The sequence below is a fragment of the Carcharodon carcharias genome, chromosome 2 (genome assembly GCF_017639515.1).
Source record: "Carcharodon carcharias isolate sCarCar2 chromosome 2, sCarCar2.pri, whole genome shotgun sequence".
NCBI classification, from domain to species: Eukaryota; Metazoa; Chordata; class Chondrichthyes; order Lamniformes; family Lamnidae; genus Carcharodon; species Carcharodon carcharias.
This window is the reverse complement of record NC_054468.1, coordinates 124109620-124128704: the sequence shown is the minus strand read 5'-3', so window position 1 is coordinate 124128704 and position 19085 is coordinate 124109620. Positions and strand designations below refer to the sequence as shown.

Sequence of the window (19085 nt, the reverse complement as noted above, 5' to 3'; positions counted from 1 at the left end):
TGACGTGTTGTCAATGCCATTTCCTATTTGATTAAATCCCGTTATTAATGTTAGTCATTCCTTAGGCTGTTGTGTGGGCCAGTTGGGAAAATTCCAAACTACCAGTTCTTCAATCACTTCGGACTGTGGTATAGAGGCTTTCATGCATTTTTATTGCCAGAAAGGAAGATTGCTCAACATTGTTTCTGCTATACATTGTTAATCATTGAATCCCCAAAACACTCAATTTGAGAATTTTAGTAGCAGTTATAAGCAGTGAAATATTCTATGCTTTTACTTGATAATTTGCTTCTATGATAAATTGTAAATCTATTATTTATGGTTTTGTAATCTAATACAGCCATAGTTAACATTAAATTGTATACTATATCTTTCCAAAGAGATTCTACCCATCACTTATAATCCAAATCTCCAGGAACCTCCCTGGGCGTTCTCCTGTTGCAGACCACTGATTCTGTCTATCGTAGGCTGGCTTCAAAAGTGAAATCTAGCTGTTCTGTGAATGTTTCAGTCCTGTATGTTGCCATCAGGACTGACTGTTCCTACCTACTCCAAGAGCTGATGTGTAGATGGTGTTGAATGTCAGTGTATTTGCATCATGACGCTATACAACAAACTTGCTGAACAGCCTTCGTTTATGTATAAGGGTAGCAAGAGATAAAGTGACTCATGACAAAATACTTCTCTCTTCAGCTGAACTCCAGCATTACAGGAATATAAAGAGCCTTTTACGGCCCAAAAGTGCTGCTTTCCTTAATTTATTTTTAAATCAAACCACTCACTGATCTCTCTAAATTGAGCAGCAAAGAGAAAGCATATGCATGCGTTAGCACGATGACAGAGATTGACTGACAGCACTTAAGTGCCAAATATGAAACTTGAATGCTTGTTCACGTTGTGATTTCACGAGAGCCATGGTGAGTTACTGATGTTGGCTTTAACTCCATCTCTGGGGTTGCATGCATCAGAGAGTGGCACCTCTACTGCACTGGAGTGTCCGTCTTGATTTTTGTGCTCAAGTCCTAGAGTGGGACTTGGACTCACAACCTTCTGACTCAGAGGCGAGAGTGCTACCCACTATGGGAAGGCTGACACTGTATAAAATTGCAAATTGTATTTAAGTTGAGTAATGATGGGGAAAAGTTATCAAATGCTGTGTCTTTTCAGCATATTTTTGTAGAATGTACTCTCCATCCTCTCTAGTCAGACTTTGATTTGTGCTGAATCTCTTAAACAAATGGCTTTGGTGTACGATGGCTAACGCTTTAGATCTAATATGTGTTTCATCCCAACAGTCGATAACATCTGCAGACATGGACTTCAACCAGCTGGAAGCCTTCTTAACGGCGCAGACCAAGAAACAAAAAGGAATTACACTGGAGCAAGCGGCAGTTTTAACAAAATTTTGGAAAATTCATAAAGTTAAAATCCGAGAGAGCCTTATTAATCAGAGCAAGTGGGAGAACTGCCTGCGGAATCTAAGTTGGAGAGTTGACCTGAAGTCTCAATCCAGACACTTGGATCAAATAAACACACCTGTTGCTATTGTGGAGTTTGAACTTGGAAAGAATGATCAGGTAAGAACGGAGCCTGGGAATGGCACATTGGGAGGAGGTAAAGAATCTTCACCTGTATTTCTTACAATATTCATAGCAGCAATTACCATCTTGGTCATCATTCATAAGTTCCACTGATCAGACGCTAAATCCAGAGGTGTGATTAGAGGTCATTATAAGAAGTACAAAAATATGTAGCTTGAAGTTCACTATTTTTATAATAGAATTTTTCCCAACCAAATCTGTTGTCCTCTCTCCACTTTCCTAAACACATTGACTCCCTGCTAATACAGTTCTGTGTCATTGAGAGACTTTTGGTATCTGATGAAGATGAATGTGTTTTCTTTGTGTAATCCTTATTATGAAGTGCTGGAAAGCTATCAGACTGTGAGGAAAGAAAGGGGCATGAGCAATTGCAGCTGGTTCTGACTGCCTTCACTGGGCAATTACATACATGCACTTACAGCAGGAATTGGCAGATGGTGGTGATGAGCTGATTTCTTTTCCCCCTCTTTTTCTGTCCCCCCTCACCCAAAATCTGGAATGTACAGATCCTAAACACAATCCCGACTTCTGCTCAGAATAAGCTCACTTTGAGTCTCCTGACGTAGATTTGATAGACCAAATGGCTTCCTTATGTGCTGTATTAATCTATGATTTTTGAAATAGTAGGGAGTTTTTCGAATGGTAAGCTCCTACTGTATCTGTAGCTCAGAATTAATGGCAAGATTAGATACTAGAATTTTAATTTCAAGGGGAATGAATTATACATATTTTCAAAGTGCCTTTTACATCTGTTTCTTGTGAGCTTTTGTGTGGCTGACATTCTGAATAGAAATCCATTGTAAGAAAACTATAAAAGAGCACTTCTGCATGCATGAGTATGCTAAATCATTTTAAACTTCTTTAAACGTTCCATAAAAAAACAATATATGTTATGATCTTTTAATGTCTTCAAGTTGTTGATAGCCTGACTATGGCTCCACAAGTTACTATAGCTCAGTGACTGTCAAAGCGCATGAGTCTGGATGGTGTGTGTTGGCATACTGTTCAAACTGAGTCTGTCATAGCCCAACTCTGACTCGAGGCATACACTTCTAGCAGGACCCACTGCTTCTATCTCAGTTTGTTTTCTTCTTGGATCATTCTCTGCTTTTCCTCCCCTAACTGTCATCCGATCAAGCCACCTCTTATTTTCTTTGTTCGTTGATGCTTTACTCCCCTACCCCAAACCCACCACTACTCCTGTTGTTGGACTGTCCTGCCACTTTCACAGGCTTGAATCTCCTTACGATAAGGCCTGTGTCTTTTTCAACATTTTGCAAAGGACCACCCAGGCATTCATTGCTGCCTCTTTACAAGCAACATCACCAGTCGCTCCATCCTCACAGGGCATATTGCCCCTTTAATTTCACCAATTTACTTGCCTCCCAGTTTGCCCACCTAGCACGTTCCCCTTCAAATGTGCTAGTATATCAGCAGTCACTGTCTTTGTCACTCCCTCAATCCAGTAAACCATTTTAGATTTATATAGTTGACAGCAGCGGAGGCCATGGATTTAGTACATGTTGTAAATATCATTGTGGCTAAGTACTTTGGACAATTTGTATACAATCCAATCATAGATATCTCTTGCGTTCACCTGCCGCTTCCTGTAGTACTCTCAAAATACGTAATTTATATTTATCTCATAAACCAATCTATTGCTAGAAACCATTTCCATCTCTAAGCCCATATAAATTTATAAAGTGTTTCATAACCTACTCTCTGGCATAGTTCCTGTCTTCTCTACAAACCATAGAGTCCACATGTCTTGGATTGCAAATGCCAAATGTGTTTTTTTCTGCCAGGTCTTGATCTGTATTCTACAAGAAAGAACTTGTGTTCTTTTAAGAGCACCTCAAATGAACAAAGGACATTTGTTAGAATTTCAATAGTGTAAACCAGTTAAATTATCAACACTTTTTTTTCCCAGAAGAATGTTCTAATCCCTTTACCTTCCCAATCACAAAACATTTCATAGCAAATCTGTCCAGTGGCAATTCTGTCCTCCCTCCTCTCTTTCTCTCTCCCCACCCACCACCCCGCCCAACCCCAACACAACCCCAACACAACCCCAACACAACCCCAACACAACCCCAAGCCTACTATTTAAAAAATGGTTAAAATGTTGGAACAGGTTTTCTTTAAACCTACTTCATGTGATTGTGGTCGAACTGCCTCCACTATATTGGGGATGTATTTACCTTTTTTTAGTATTAATTGGATTATGAAATGTTTTAATAATTGTGTTACCATTTGTTTTTTAAACTTTTATTTGCATAGCTACAGCAGTTTTACTGACCTTAAATCACTTTTACCTTCTCATGGATTCCTTCCCTGTTGCTTTACATAGTCTTAACTTTTTTTTAAATCATTCACGGGACGTTGGTGTCACTGGCTAGGCCAGCTTTTATTGCCCATCCCTAACTGCCCCTGAGAAGGTGGTGGTGAGCTGTCTTCTTGAATTGCTGCAGTCCATGTAGTGTAGGTATACCCACAGTGCTGTTAGGGAGGGAGTTCCAGGATTTTGACCCAGCGACAGAAGGAACGGTGATATATTTCCAAGTTAGGATGGCAAGTGGCTTGGAGGGGAACTTACAGCTGGTGGTGTTCCCATGTGTCTGCTGCCCGCACCCTTCTAAATGATAGCTGTCGTGGGTTTGGAAAGTGCTTTCCAAGGAGCCTTGGTGAGTTTCTGCAGTGCATCTTATAGATGGTACACACTGCTGCCACTGTACATCAGTGGTGGAGGGAGTGAATGTTTGTGGATGTGGTGCCAATCAAGTGGGCTGCTTTGTCCTGGATGGTGTCGAGCTTCTTGAGTGTTGTTGCAGCTGCACTCATCCAGGCAAGTGGGTAGTATTCCATCACATTCCTGACCTGTGCCATGTAGATGGTGGACAGGCTTTGGAGAGACAGGAGGTGAGTTACTCGCCACAAGATTACTTGCCTTGGACCTGCTCTTGTAGCCATGGTATTTATTTGGCTAGCCCAGTTCAGTTTCTGGGTAATGGTAACCCCAAGGATGTTGATAACGAGGGATTCAGTGATGGTAATGCTATTGAACGTCAAGGGGCAATTGTTAGATTCTCTCTTGTTGGAGATGGTCATTGCCTGGCACTTGTGTGGCGCAAATGTTACTTGCCCCTTGTTAACCCAAGCCTGGATATTGTCCAAGTCATGCTGCATTTGGACATGGACTGATTCAGTATCTGAGGAGTTGTGAATGGAGCTGGGCTCATAGACGTTTACAGCACAGAAGGAGGCCATTCTGACTACACAAATCCCATTTTCCAGCGTTTGGCCCATAGCCCTGGAGGCTGTGACAATGCAAGTGAATATCTAAATGCTTCTTAAATATTATGAAAGTTTCAGATTCAACAACCCTCTCAGGCAGAGTTCCAGACTCTGACTGCCCTCTGGGTGAAAAAAATTCTCCTCAACTCCTACCTCTTACCTTAAATCTATACCTTCTGGCTATTGACCCCTCTACTAAAGGAAAAAGTGCTTTCCTATCCACCCTATCTGTGCCCCTCGTATACCTCTATCAGGTCCCACCTTGACCTTCACTGCTCCAAGGAAAACAATCCCAGTCTATCCATTCTTTCTTCATAGCTCAGATCCTTCAGCCCAGGCAGCATCCTGGCAAATCTTCTCTGCACCCTCTGCAGTGCAATCACATCCTTCCTATAATGTGGTGACCAGAACTACACGCAGTACTCCAATTGTGGCCTAACCAGCTACAGTTCCAGCATAAACTCCCTGCTCTTGTATTCTACGCCTCGACTAATAAAGGCAAGTACCTCGTGCCGCCTTAATCACCTTATCTACCTGCCCTGCTACCTTCAGGGATCTGTGGTATGCACACCAAGGTCCCTTTGATCTTCACTTTCCAGGGTCCCACTATTCATTGTGTAATCCCTTGCTTTGTTAACCATGCCCAAATACTTTACCTCACACTTTTTTCTGGGCTGAATTCCATTTGCCACTGCCCTTTCCACCTGACCGGTCCATTGATATCCTCCAGCAGTTTATGGCTATCTTCCTTACTATTGACCCCCCCGAGCAATTTTCGTGTCATCCATGAACTTCTTGATCATACCCCCTACATTTAAGTTCATATCATTTATGTGCACTAGAAACAGCAAGGGCCCGAGCACTGAGCCCTGCAGAACCTCACTGGAAACAGACTTCTAGGCACAAACATCCCTCTACCATCGCCTTCTGCTCCCTACCTATTAGCCAATTTTGGATCCAACGTGCCACTTTGCTTTGGATCCCATGGGCTCTTACTTTTTTGACCAGTCTGCCATGTGGGACCTTATCAAAAGCCTTGCGAAAGCCCATGTACACCACATCAAATGCGTTACCCTCATCAACACTCCTGGTCACCTCCTCAAAACATTCGATCAAATTTGTCAAACATGACCTTCCCTTAACAAATCCATGCTGACTATCCCTGATTAATCCGTGTCTCTCCAAGTGCAGACATATTCTGTCCCTCAGAAATCTTTCTAGTAACTTCCCCACCACCGAGGTTAGACAGACTGGCCTGTAATTTCCTGGTCGATCTGTTCCTTCCTTTTTAATAATGGAGCAATGCTAGCAGTCCTCTGGCACCTCACCTGTGGCCAGAGAGGATTGGAAAATTTCTGCCAGGGCCCCTGATTTCTCTTCCCTTGCCTCCCTCAACAGCCTGGGATACATCTCATCCGGGTCTGCGGATTTATCCACTTTTGAGGCCGTTAAACCTGCTAGCACCTCTTCTCTCTCTTTTTCTCTTTCTCTCCTTTTTTACTCTCCCTCCCTCCCTCTCTCTTTCTCTCTCTCTCTCATCTCTTTTTCTCTCTCTCTCTCTCTCTCTCTCTCTCTCTCTCTCTCTTAATTTCCTCTAATATTTCACAGTCCTCCACCCTGATGCCTATACCTGCATCATCTTTTTCTATTGTGAAGACCGATGCAAAGTATTCATTGAGGACTGTACCCACATCTTCTGGCTCAACACGCAGATTACCTCTATGGCCCTAAATGGCCCTCCTCTTTCCCTTGTTATTCTCTTGCTCCTGTAAATTTTAAAAAAACCTTTGGGTTTTCCTTTATTCTACCCACCAATGCTTTTTCTTAGCTTTCCTAATTTCCTTTTTAAGTCCCTCCTGCACTTTTTATATTGTAGGGACTCTGCTGTATTAAGCCCTCGGTATCTGCATAAGCTTCTTTTTTTTCTTAATCCTAATCTTTATATCCCTTAACATCCAGGGTTCTCCAGACTTGGTCCCCCACTTTGTCTTTACAGGAGCATGTTTGCTCTGTACTCTCGCTATCATTTTCTCCTTGAATGCCTCCCACTGCTCCAACACAGTTTTATCTGCAAGTAGCTGCTTCTAGTCCACTTGGACCAAATTGTATCCCATCTTAGTAAAATTAGCTTGAACATTGTGCAATCATCAGCAAACATCCCCATTTCTGACCTTATGAAGGAGGGAAGATCATTGATGAAGCAGCTGAAGATGGTTGGGCCTAGGACACTATCCTGAGGAACTCCTGCAGTAATGTCCTGGAACTAAGATGATTGATTTCCAACAATCTCAATCATCTCCCTTTTGCTAGGTATGACTCCAACCAGTAGAGAATTTTTCCCCTTGATACCCATTGACTCTAGTTTTCTTAGGGCTTCCTGATGCCACATGCGGTCAAATGCTGCCTTTAATGTTGAGGCCAGTCACTCTCACCTGACCTTTGAGTTCAGCTCTTTTATCCACGATTGAACGAAGGCTGTATTAAAGTCAGGAGCTGATTGACCATGCTGGAACCCAAACTGAGCATCAGTGAGCAGGTTATTGCTAAGCAACTGCCGCTTGATAGCACTGTTGATGACCCCTTCCATCGCTTTACTGATGATCAAGAGTAGACCAGTGGGTTGGTACTTGGCCAGGTTGGGTTGGTCCTGCTTTTTGTGTACAGGACTGTTATGACGCGAGAGATGATGTGTGCCAGGCAAATCAAATCCACAAGGGAAACTTAATCACGCGACTACAACGATTTGCGATTTGTATTTTATTTTGAGGCGCGTGCCTTGAATTCAGTAGTAATAAGTCCACCCAGACTTAGATTTTTTACAAAACTAAATTGAACATTTATTAAAAAAGATTCTAAGCACATACGTCTACAAATTACTACCATAATAATTCCTAATTAACCTGGCTTCCAGTTACACCACCGTTGTGGCAACAGTAAAAACAAATAGATTTAAACAGACCCAGGCAAAGCAACACAATACCCTTGACAGTTGAATTCAAAATGAGTTTTCTTAGCTTCGGTTCCTGTGGACAGCAACTTGATGCACAGAGTTTGGAGGCTTTTCACACTTGTTAGATCTTAGAATGTCTTCCCCTTCTGACACAGCCTCATCTCCTTTAAACATGTTTGTCCCTTTTTAATGTAAATTCCATTATTCCCATATGTCTTCGCAACTTTACTTTTCTCATAACATAAATCTTTCATGGTACTAACTTTTATCATTAACTTTTGCGAAAAATAAACACAGCTTGGCTTAGCTTCATCTGGCTAGGTGTAACATCTTACCATCTCTTTGAAATTCAAACTAACCTAATTTATCTATAAAAGCAAAATTTCCATGCACTTCACATTCTAAAACTTCAGCCATGTTTACGTATTTACCATTTCAAGCCTACCTTCTTTGTTGATAACTCAAAGCCTCCAGACCAACTGTCTCCAGTTCAATTAAATCCCACACACAAACTAATCCAAACTCCACCATTAACCCACTATTACAATAAATCAGTGACATTGAGAATTATTATACATTCATGACACCCCCTCCTTAATAGAAAATGAACCGTCATAATTTTAAAAGAAAGCTTCGTTTTTTTTAACCCATCTTACATTATCTCTCATACTTATCTATATGCTCACACTATTACATTGCCAGATGCGTGCATTAACAGAACAAAATATATACAAATAAAAATACCTGGAAAAACTCAGCAGGTCTGACAGCATCTGCGGAGAGGAATACAGTTAATGTTTTGAGTCCGTATGACTCTTCACAGAACTAAGGAAAACTAGAAATAAGGTGAATTATAAGCTGGTTTAAGGGTAGGGGGGTGGGACAGGTAGAGCTGGATAGAGGGCCAGTGATAGGTGGAGATAGCCAAAAGATGTCATAGACAAAAGGGCAAAGAGGTGGTGATATTATCTAAGGAATGTGCTAATAGGTGACATTAAGGGTAGAAAGCAGGATGAGCAAGGTACAGATAGCCCTGGTGGGGTGGGGGAAGGGATCGAAATAGGCTAAAAGGTAGAGATAAAACAATGAATGGAAATACATTTACAAATAATGGAAATAGGTGGGAAAAGAAAAATATATAAATTATTAGAAAAAAGGGGGATCGGAAAGGGGATTGGGATGGGATAGGGGAGAGAGTTCACGATCTAAAATTGTTGAACTCAATATTCAGTCCGGAAGATTGTAAAGTGCCTAGTTGGAAGATGAGGTGCTGTTCTTCCAGTTTGTGTTGAGCTTCACTAGAATATTGCAGCAGGCCAAGGATGGACATGTGGGCATAAGAGCAGGGTAGAGTGTTGAAATGGCAAGCAACTGGGACCTCCCAGACCCAATGCCTGTATTGCTTGCATCCAACAGCCAACTTAAATTGCTTGGCATAATTGGGTATTGCCACAACTGGTGTCGTAGCCAATACAGTTCTCGAACTGTCAAATGCCTTCCGACACTCCCGTTCTTTTTTAATAGTTCAGTCAGTGGAGCAACGACAGTGCAAAAAATTTGGTACAAATTTCTGATAAAACCCACTCATGCCCAGAAATCTCAAAACTTCTCATTTTGTTGTAGGTAGGTGGAATTCCATGATAGCCTTGACTTTCACATCGCTCAGAGCCACCTTATCATGTCCAGTTGTATGGCCTAGATATATAACTTGCACTTTTGCCAATTCACTTTTAGCTAAGTTCATCAAATTAGCTTCTTGTGGTTGACTAAATAATTCTTCCAGATGTTGTAAATGCTCCTCCCACAATTGACTGAAAACTATCAAGTCGTCAATATAAATGGCATAATTGCTCAGATCTGCAATTACTTTGTCAGTCTTTGAAATGTTGCAGGTGCATTTTTCAAACCAAATGGCATGACTTTAAACTGACATAATCCAACTGGCATCACAAAAGCTGATCTCTCATTTGCTCTTTCCAATGACGGTACCTCCTAATATCCACTTCACAAGTCAATCTTTGTGATAAACTTTGTCCCCTTTCTCAATGCAATTTTCCAACTGTGGTATAGGATATGAATCCGCTTTTGTCACCACATTCACCTTTTGGTAGTCCACACACAGTCTTTGTGTTCCATCTGGTTTCTGTACCAGTACAATAGGTGAACTCCAGTTGCTGCACCCAGACTCAATGATATCATTTTGAAGCATGAATTCAATTTCTGTACTTGTGATAGCTTTGCTGGATTTAATCTATAAGGATGTTGCCTTATTGAAGACAAAAGTTCTACACACACATCCTGTAAAGCTAAATTTGTTCTCCCCAGCTTATTCCCGCAAATAGCTATATGTGACTGCAATAGCTCCTCCAAATCACTTTGACACTTGTTTGGAAGATAACTCAATATTACATTTAAATTTTCAAGTACCCTCTTAAAAAAAAATTTATTTTCATTCATGGGATGTGGGCTTCAGTGGCTGGGCCAGCATTTATTGCTCATCCCTATTTGCCCTTGAGAATGTGGTGGTGAGCTGCTTTCTTGAATTGCTGCAGTCCATGTTGCATAGGTACACCCATAGTGCTGTTAGGAAGGGAGTTTCAGGATTTTGACCCAGCGATGTGAAGGACCGGTAATATATTTCCAAGTCAAGATGGTGAGTGACTTGGAGGGGAACTTCCAGGTGACGGTGTTCCCATCTACCTGCTGCCCTTGGCCTACGAGCTGGTGGTGAACATGGGTTTGGAAGATGCTGTCTAAGGAGCCTTGGTGAGTTCCTGCAGTGCATCCTGTAGATGGCATACACTAATGTTGCTACTGTGCATCGGTGGTGGAGGGAGTGAATGTTTGTGGATGTGGTGCCAATCAAGTGGGCTGCTTTGTGCTGAATGGTGTCGAGCTTCTTGAGTGTTGTGGGAGCTCACTCATCCCGGCAAGTGGGGAGTATTCCATCGCACTCCTGAATTGTGCCTTGTAGATGATGGACAGGCTTTGGGGAGGCATGAATTGAGTTACTCATAGCAGGATTCCTAGCCTCTTTCCTGTTCTTGTAGCCATGGTATTTATGTGGCTAGCCCAGTTCAGTTTCTGGTCAATGGTAACTCCCAGTGTGGTGTTAGGGGATTCAGTGATGGTAATGCCATTGAACATCAAGTGGTGATGGTTGGCTTCTCTCTTATTTAGAGATGGTCGTTGCTTGACACTTGTGTGGCACGAATGTTACTTGCTATTTGTCAGCCCAAGCCTGGATATTGTCCAGGTTTTGCTACATTTGGACATGGACTGCTTCAGCATCTGAGGAGTCACGAATGGTGCTGAACATTGCATAATTATTAACGAACATCCCCACCTCTGACCTTATGATGGAAGGAAGGTCATTAATGAAGCAACTGAAGATGGTTGGGCCTAGGACACTACCCTGAGAAGCTCCTGCAGTGATGTCCTGGAGCTGAGATGGCTCTCCAATTTGATTAGAGGAAAATCAATTTCAGATTCCTTCATTTCTATCTCATTCTTGTTAACCACCATCACTAATACCTCCTTTTGGTCTTCTTCCCTGTCAAAGTACTTTTTAAGTATATTTACGTGATGCCTCCTTGGCTTTTTTCTTCTATCTGGAGTATTTTTTAAATAATTTACTTTGCTCAGTTTCTTTTCAATCCTCTAAGGCCCACTAAACCTTGCCTTTAATGTGTCACCCACTACTGGTAATAGAACTAGCACATTTTACCCAGCAACAAAACTGAGCTGTAGCTTTCCTGTCTACCTTCACTTTCATCACTTGCTGTGATATCTTTAAATGTTCCCTGGCTAACTCTCATTCTGTCCAATCTTTCTCTGAAGTTTGATGCATAATCCAGGAGAGTATCTTCTGAATTTTGGCCCACCAATTTCTCATGGATCAATTTCAGTAGCCCCCTTACCTCATGACCATAAATTAATTCGAAAAGACAAAATCCAGTTGATGCAATAGGAGCATCCCTAATAGCTCCACTGCAATATCCTCCATTCTTTCTTCCTGAATAATCTTATCAAAAACAATGTCAGCTAATTGAACTTCTACGACTTCTTCCTGCCTTTTAATTTCCTGTTCTTCTTGTTTCAACCTGTGAGCTTATGATCTTGTTATCACACACTTTGGAAACAATCCAGGATGCTCTTTCTGCAGCACTTCTGTTGAAAGCACCTCTACAAGCTGCTCAACTACCATAGGCATCACCCACATCTGGGACCCAGCTATATCATTGCCTAAAATAAATTGAACAGCTGTAAAGGGCAATTTTTCCACTACTCCAACAATCACCTCATCTGTTTTCCACTTACTCTTTAAATTTACCTTTCACAATGGAATAGGTTTAGTATCTCTGTGAATCCCACTTCTTATTGCCTGTTCCTGCAATATTCCCTCTGAACAACAAATATCACTATCCCAAAACATTAGCAATTGACCAGCCCCTGTATTTCTTAAAATTTTAATCTTTACCAACTTCACCCTGAACTCATGGAAAGACTGCCCCATTTCTGCAACCTGTTCCTCAGAACTCCCTTACATAAATTGTGAACATATTCCCATTTATTTGCCTATCACTGCTTCCTGCTTCACCTCTACACAAACCACTGTTTTTTCCCTTTTCCTGAACCTCAGAACCCACAGTACTTTTACTTCCAGAACTTTTCTGCATCACAATAATCCCAACAGATTTTCCCTGCAACTTCCAACACATTGACTTCATGTGCCCAACTTTATTACAATGAAAACTCGTCAATTTTCCAGTGTCACTTCTACCCTCAGCCCCTTCCTTTTTAGTCTGAGAAAAATCTTCCTGGGAATTTCCACCTGCTCCTTCTCTTCCCTGACTACCCACCTTCCTTTCACCTTCCCCCTTTCTATCCTCTGATTTAAAATGATGATAAAAACGGTTTAGATTTATGAACTAACTTCATCATCCGCTATCTCTGCTGCTGGTCTTACTATTTTAACCCTCTTCCCCCACATGAGTTCTCACTACCAAAGGAATTGAATCTTTAAATTCTTCCAAAAGAATTACTTCTGTCAGAGCTGCATATGTTGTTTCATCTTTAATGCCTGTATCCACCGGCCAAAATTACTTTGTTTTACTCTCTCAAAATCAATATAAGTTTTCCCAGGCTGTTTTCTCATATTCCTAAATTTCTGCCTGTATGCCTCAGGAACGAACATCCATGCACTCAAAATAGCTTTTTTTTTACCAGATCATAGTCCATTGACATTTCTGACAGTGAAGCATAAACCTCACGTGCCCTACCCAACCTAGATTGTAACAATGTCCAGTTTTCCTGTGGCCATTTCATCTGTTTAGCTATCTTCTCAAATGAAATAAAGAGTGCTTCAACATCAAGAGCTTGTACAAATTTAAACAGCTCCCCACAGGGCTCTGATTTGGAAATAAGTCCTTCCTCTGGTGTCTCTTTTTTAACTGCCAGCTTTTTAAGCTGGAATTCTCTCTCTTTTTCCCCTTCCCCTTTTCTAACCTCGCCATTTCTAATTCCCTTTCCTATTTTCTTTCTCTCTCCTGCCTTTCTGTCTGTTCCTTTGGAATGCCCTTTCTCCTTCCTTTGCTTTTTCTTCTGCCTCTAGCTCAAGTTTTTTTCATTTGCAACTGAATTTGAGCCCATTCCAATGACCCACCCCTTGGAGAACTCTGGTCTCTTGGGTCTTCCTTCGAATTTCAAATGCTGTGCTGTACCTCCAGTTATGCTGCAGGTAATCCTAATTGTAACTTATTTGCCAATTTCAGCTTTAGTTACCTTTTGTAAACCAACAAAAGTTATAACTTCAACTTCCAGACAAGACTTGGCAATTGCCAAAGCCATATTGCAGCCTCACAACTTTTTAAAAAGAAACCTCACACCAGCTCCTGAATTCAAAGTACTTCTCGTACTCATAACCTTAAGATTCACCAACTCCAAACCATTCAAGGATTTTCAAATATATCCCGCAAAGAGCCCCCAATTTGTTATGAATTGCAATATCATTGTGACCACATGATCAAATTTCCCTCGTGGATTTGATCTTCCTGGCACACATCACCTGCCGTGTCATAATAAGGACATACCTGGACAATTTTGCACATTGCTGGGTAGATGCCAGTGTTGTAGCTGTACTGGAACAGCTTGGTTGGCAGTGGGGTGGGTGGCAAATTCTGGAGCAAAAGTCTTCTGTACTATTGCCGGAGGTACTTTCCATCTTGTGTGTTCTCTGAGCTTATTGTTCCCTCAAAGTTGGGATGTAGCTAAAATTCTGTTTGCTGTAAGGTCACCCACAGTGGCTTACTGCAGCAAAATATGTGTATTTTCACACTTCTTACAGTTTCTACCTTACCATCCTTTATAACTGTTCTTACCCTCCTTCAGTATAAACTTATCAGTTCTATTACTTATGTAAAGTGTTTCTACCAGCACTTATTTTGCATGTGCTTCCACTTGTTAATCATGTCTTCCTCAGCATCAAAAACCACTTAAGAGGGCTGTACAATTTTGTTCACTGAGGATCAGTGGTGTAAGGGTCATTGGGCCTTGTGCACAGTGATTTCCAGCAACGGAGAGAGTGCAGCAAACATTGTAAACTGGACTTCAGATGTTTTAGTATAAAAACAGAAAATGCTGGCAAGATTCAGCAGGTTAGGCAGCATCTGTGGAGAGAGAACAAAGTTAATGTTCCAGGTCAATGACTTTTCATCAAAACTGAAAAGTTAGAGACATAATAGGTTTTGAAAAAAGGAATGGGCAGGACACTGACAAACGGAAGGTATGTGATAGGGTGGAAGATAGGAGAGATTGAATGACAGAAAAGTTAGTTCTCCAGGGCCAAAGGGAATGGTGATGGGGCAAGAAAAGAAATAAAAAGATGTGTCCAGAGCAGGTGCGCTGCTGACTGAAGCAAAAATAAGAGAAAAACTGAAACGTGGAAAGGAAGCAAAATAGGGGAGCAGAGGTTATGGTCTGGAATTGTTGAACTCCGTGTTAAGTCCAGAAAGCTGTAATGTGCCTAGTCAGAAGATGAGGCGCTGTTCTTCAAGCTTAGGCTGGGCTTCACTGGAACAGTGCAGCAGGCCAAGGCCAGAGATATCAGTGTGAGAGCAAGGTGGAGAAATAAAATGACAGGCAAATTGAAGCTGAGGCTTTAGTTTAAGTATGTTGTGTTCAAATCAACCCATTAACTTGTCAGTGCAATAAATCAAAGCTCCATGTTTCTTGTAGTGTTTCGATAAATATTACTTCTAGAAATTGCTCCAAAGTAAACTACAAGACAAAAATTCAAAACAGAAAGAGCTCTGAAAATGTTTCCCCTTCAACTAATTTCTATGATGACATTTGTAAGTGTTGGATGAAAACTGCTGCAGTTCTGTTTTGTTGACCCATGTATGTGATTCTGTACTAAACAGTGTGATGTTTACTGCAAACTAGTCAGAGTTTCCTAGTGATTTCACAGGTTGTGTTTCTAATAGTACCTAGATGCTTTGAGCATGAATGTTTCAAGGTTGCAACACTATTTGCAAAAGCCTTATACTACCTCCTATGTAATTATTTTTGTGTTTAGCATGCAACAATGACATGATGTCTCAAAGGCATCTTCTGCTGAGGAGAAATCATAGTAAATTTGCTCAAATATTCTCAATCTGTTTGTTAACTGTGCTGATGGGCATTCGATGGATCAGATATTTAGGACCTTCCATAAGCAGGCAGCAGAAGCTAACACTCAAGTAGGTGGCCTGCATAGACTAAGCTATCAAATCTCAATTTCACTGTCACCTTTTTCAGACCATGTTGCTTTTGAGTAACTGATTATGTGGCCAGAATTTTCTGCTTTTGGGCTTATGATGTTTTGTTTGGTAAAGTGAATAAATGTATTCTAAGCTCTGGAGCACAGAAAACCCTGACCAGCATGTCTAAGAATTATATTTCTAATATGAATACACCGTTTTCAAATAAGTCACCACCATTTCCCAAAACCTACCTATTTTATACAGGAAATCTCAACTTTTCCTTGCACTGGTTTGCCCATTTGCTGGGGGCTGGCGCTGCTAGAAATGAGGGCAACATCATGTCTCAAACATATTTGGGAAGAACAATTATAATGCACTGGTCCTTATGCAAATTATTCTTCCATTCTGGAATAGAGTTTGAATGTTTTCAAGGTATGAGAGTAATTTCATGAAATTTTATCTACGTTGCTTAGAGTTGGTGACCAAGCAAACTGCATTTTCTGTGGAGGGAAAGGTTTGAGTGGATGAAAAGCTTTTTCTCTGTTCAGTGCTTGTTCATGTCTCCAAATGTGAAGGTGCTACATTTTGCTTTAAGGCTTATAACACCTTCAGTGTTAATCACAAAGAAAAAAACTCCCATTTATACAGTAACATTCAATAACTCATTCATTTGTTATCATCATAGCCTTAGTGGGGCCATTGGCATCATCTTGCTACTTGTTACGGAGAGGCGAACTGAACTGCTTTATTTTTCTCACCATCTGCCTGTAAGCAGAGGTGTTTTAATTTTTTAAATAGATTGTGGCATGTTTCCCCAAACCCTCGGTTTGTGAAGTCAATTTTAATGTGACTCACAGTAAACTTTCTTGGTGTTAAATCAGAAGTATTGTTTATTCAGACATTCAAACCTGGGGATGGTCACCGCAGCTACATACATGCAAACAAGGAGGAGTTAGGAAAGAAAAGAGTTCTACAATTGGAAATAACTTAGAACAAAATAAAAACAAAGATAGGAGTATTAATTCACATGAATGTTAGAGTCCAAGGAGAGTTTCCTCATATAGAAGTTAAAGTTCAGACAGGTTCAGCTAGCTGAAAGCAGGAGTTGCCAAATTCCTTCAAAGTTGGTGATGCCACAGCAAGATGAGGTTGGTATACAGAGACTTGGTATGCTCTATAGGCAATGGCAAGAATCTTCCCAAAAACGAGGTTTAGACTTGAGGCAGACTTTATTGTCAGCTTGGAGTCCGGCCTTGGTTTGACAGGCTAGATGTTAACAGCAGACTGCCCTGGGGCTCCAGGAATGTACCGTTAAAACTTTCCAAAAGCCGTAGGAGCTTAGGTCATGTAGTATTACCCACTGATGAGTCAGTTTCAGATTAACAATCAGTTTCTGTGTCTCTGGTCAAAATCCATTGTTCACCTTAGGAGATAACTGGTGGCTATTTGCGCCTCTGCAGTATAATAAGTTTCGATGTGTCTCTTTGTTATAACTCCAGGCTGGGAGACAGACTGTTTGCTGCTTCCTTGTTTTGTTGGTTGTAATGAGTTAATGCAATGATAAGTGTGGGATTTCACAAGGATGAGGGTTGAGCTTCGTCTTGTATTTACTGTTGGAAGTTTTCAGAGCTCTAGCCAACTTGAAAATCATGTGATCTTTAGCAGCCGTGTTTTTGGTCCATTTTTTAAATAATCAAAGTAATGTTTGATTTAAACAGCTTATGATCTTTTTTCATGCCTTCTGGACATGACATTCTTCAAGCCTCCATCAGTCGACATCTCATTATTACCCACCCATCTGATTCTTTTATTCTGCCCCTTCTATTTTTCCTCGGCCTCTCCTTCAGTTGTTGCTAGGACAAGGCTGAGGGGTCTTTGCTTCCAATGTCCATACTTAACTATCATTCTCTCTTACTGTACTTAGCAACCTCTTTTGATCCCTGGGCTTCTAATTTTGATCTAACCCACTCATTTGTCTTTCTATCCATCCAGCTGATTCACTATCTCAGGATGTCCTAAAATGCTTCACAGCCAATGGATTATTATTCTTGACACTGTTATAATGTAGGAAACATGGCAGCCAATTTGCAGTAGCAAGGTCCCACAAACAATAACAAAAAATTACATGGTAATTTAATCTTTCAGTTAGATTTTTTTGAGGCAAACACTTTACACACATCAATAGTTTTAAATTAATTCAATTCTGATATTGAATCTTCTGAAAATGGAATCTGAACTTCTTGGATGCTACAGATCATAGACTTAAGATGTCAGGCAAGATATTTAGGAAAGAAATACTCTAGATCTAGTTGGCATTTTTGATGGAAAATTTAGTTGTGTGACATGAAGGGTGTTTTTGCAAAGTGGGCAGGTATATAACTCTGGAAAGAACAGTTAATTTTGAAGTGCACAGAAATGTAACTTGCCTATTTTTTTTAATTCATTTTCTGGATGTGGGCTTTGCTGGCTGGGCCAGCATTTATTGCCCATCCCTAGTTGCCCTTGAGAAAGTGGTGGTGAGCTGCCTCCTTGAACTGCTGCAGTCCATGTGGTGTAGGTACATCCACAGTGCTGTTAGGAAAGGAGTTCCAGGATTTTAACCCAGCAACAATGAAGGAACGGTGATATATTTCCAAGTCAGGATGGTGAGTGACTTGGAGGAGAACTTCCAGGTGGTGGTGTTCCCATGTGTCTGCTGCCCTTGCCCTTCTAGATAGTAGTGGTCGTGGGTTTGAAAGGTGCTGTTGAAGGAACCTTGGTGAATTCCTGCAGTGCATCTTGTAGATGGTACACACTGCTGCACCTGTGCATCAGTGGTGGAGGGGGTAAATGTTTGGATGTGGTGCCAGTCAAGTGGGCTGTTTTGTCCTGGATGGTGTCAAGCTTCTTGAGTGTTGTGGGAACTGCACTCATCCAGGCAAGTGGGGAGTATTCCATCACACTCCTGACTTGTGCCTTGTAGATGGTGGGCAGGCTTTGGGGAGTCAGAGGGTGAGTTACTTGTTGCACAATTCCTAGCCTCTGACCTCTTACAGCCACAGTATTTACATGACTAGTCCAGTTTCTGGTCAGTGGTAACCCCCAGGATGTTGATAGTGGGGGATTCAGTGATGGTAATGCCATTGAACATCAAGGGGTGATGGTTGGATTCTCTCTTGTTGGAGATGGTCATTGCCTGACACTTGGGTGGCGCAAATGTTACTTGCCACTTGTCAGCACAAGCCTGGATATTGTCTAGGTCTTGCTGTATTTGGACATGGACTGCTTCCTGTTTATGTAAAGATCATTAACAGTCACAATTGGCTACTCAAAATCTAATGTTCATTTCTAGTTAAGCTGTAGCTTTTTCCATTCTTCGATTGTTTGCTGCAGTTCAAAGAGTTGGTGTCTATTGTAAAAAGCAGTGCTTAATTGCACTCAGCATGAAACAGCAAATGTTGAATTTTAGGAAGATGTGTTTGTTTAATATACTCTGTTTAAAGTTGGGTTCAAGGTAGT

General features: G+C 41.2%; 1 protein-coding gene across 2 annotated transcripts in view; it reads left to right on the top strand.

Annotated features, from left to right (window-relative positions):
• The window catches only part of commd1 (copper metabolism (Murr1) domain containing 1), a 118197-nt gene that overhangs the window by 37388 nt on the left and 61724 nt on the right, over nucleotides 1-19085 (top strand). For both annotated transcript variants that reach the window (XM_041214257.1, XM_041214265.1), the window contains exon 2: nucleotides 1296-1577. In XM_041214257.1, the coding sequence (XP_041070191.1) occupies nucleotides 1296-1577 (282 nt within the window). The remainder of the gene's footprint in view (nucleotides 1-1295; nucleotides 1578-19085) is intronic.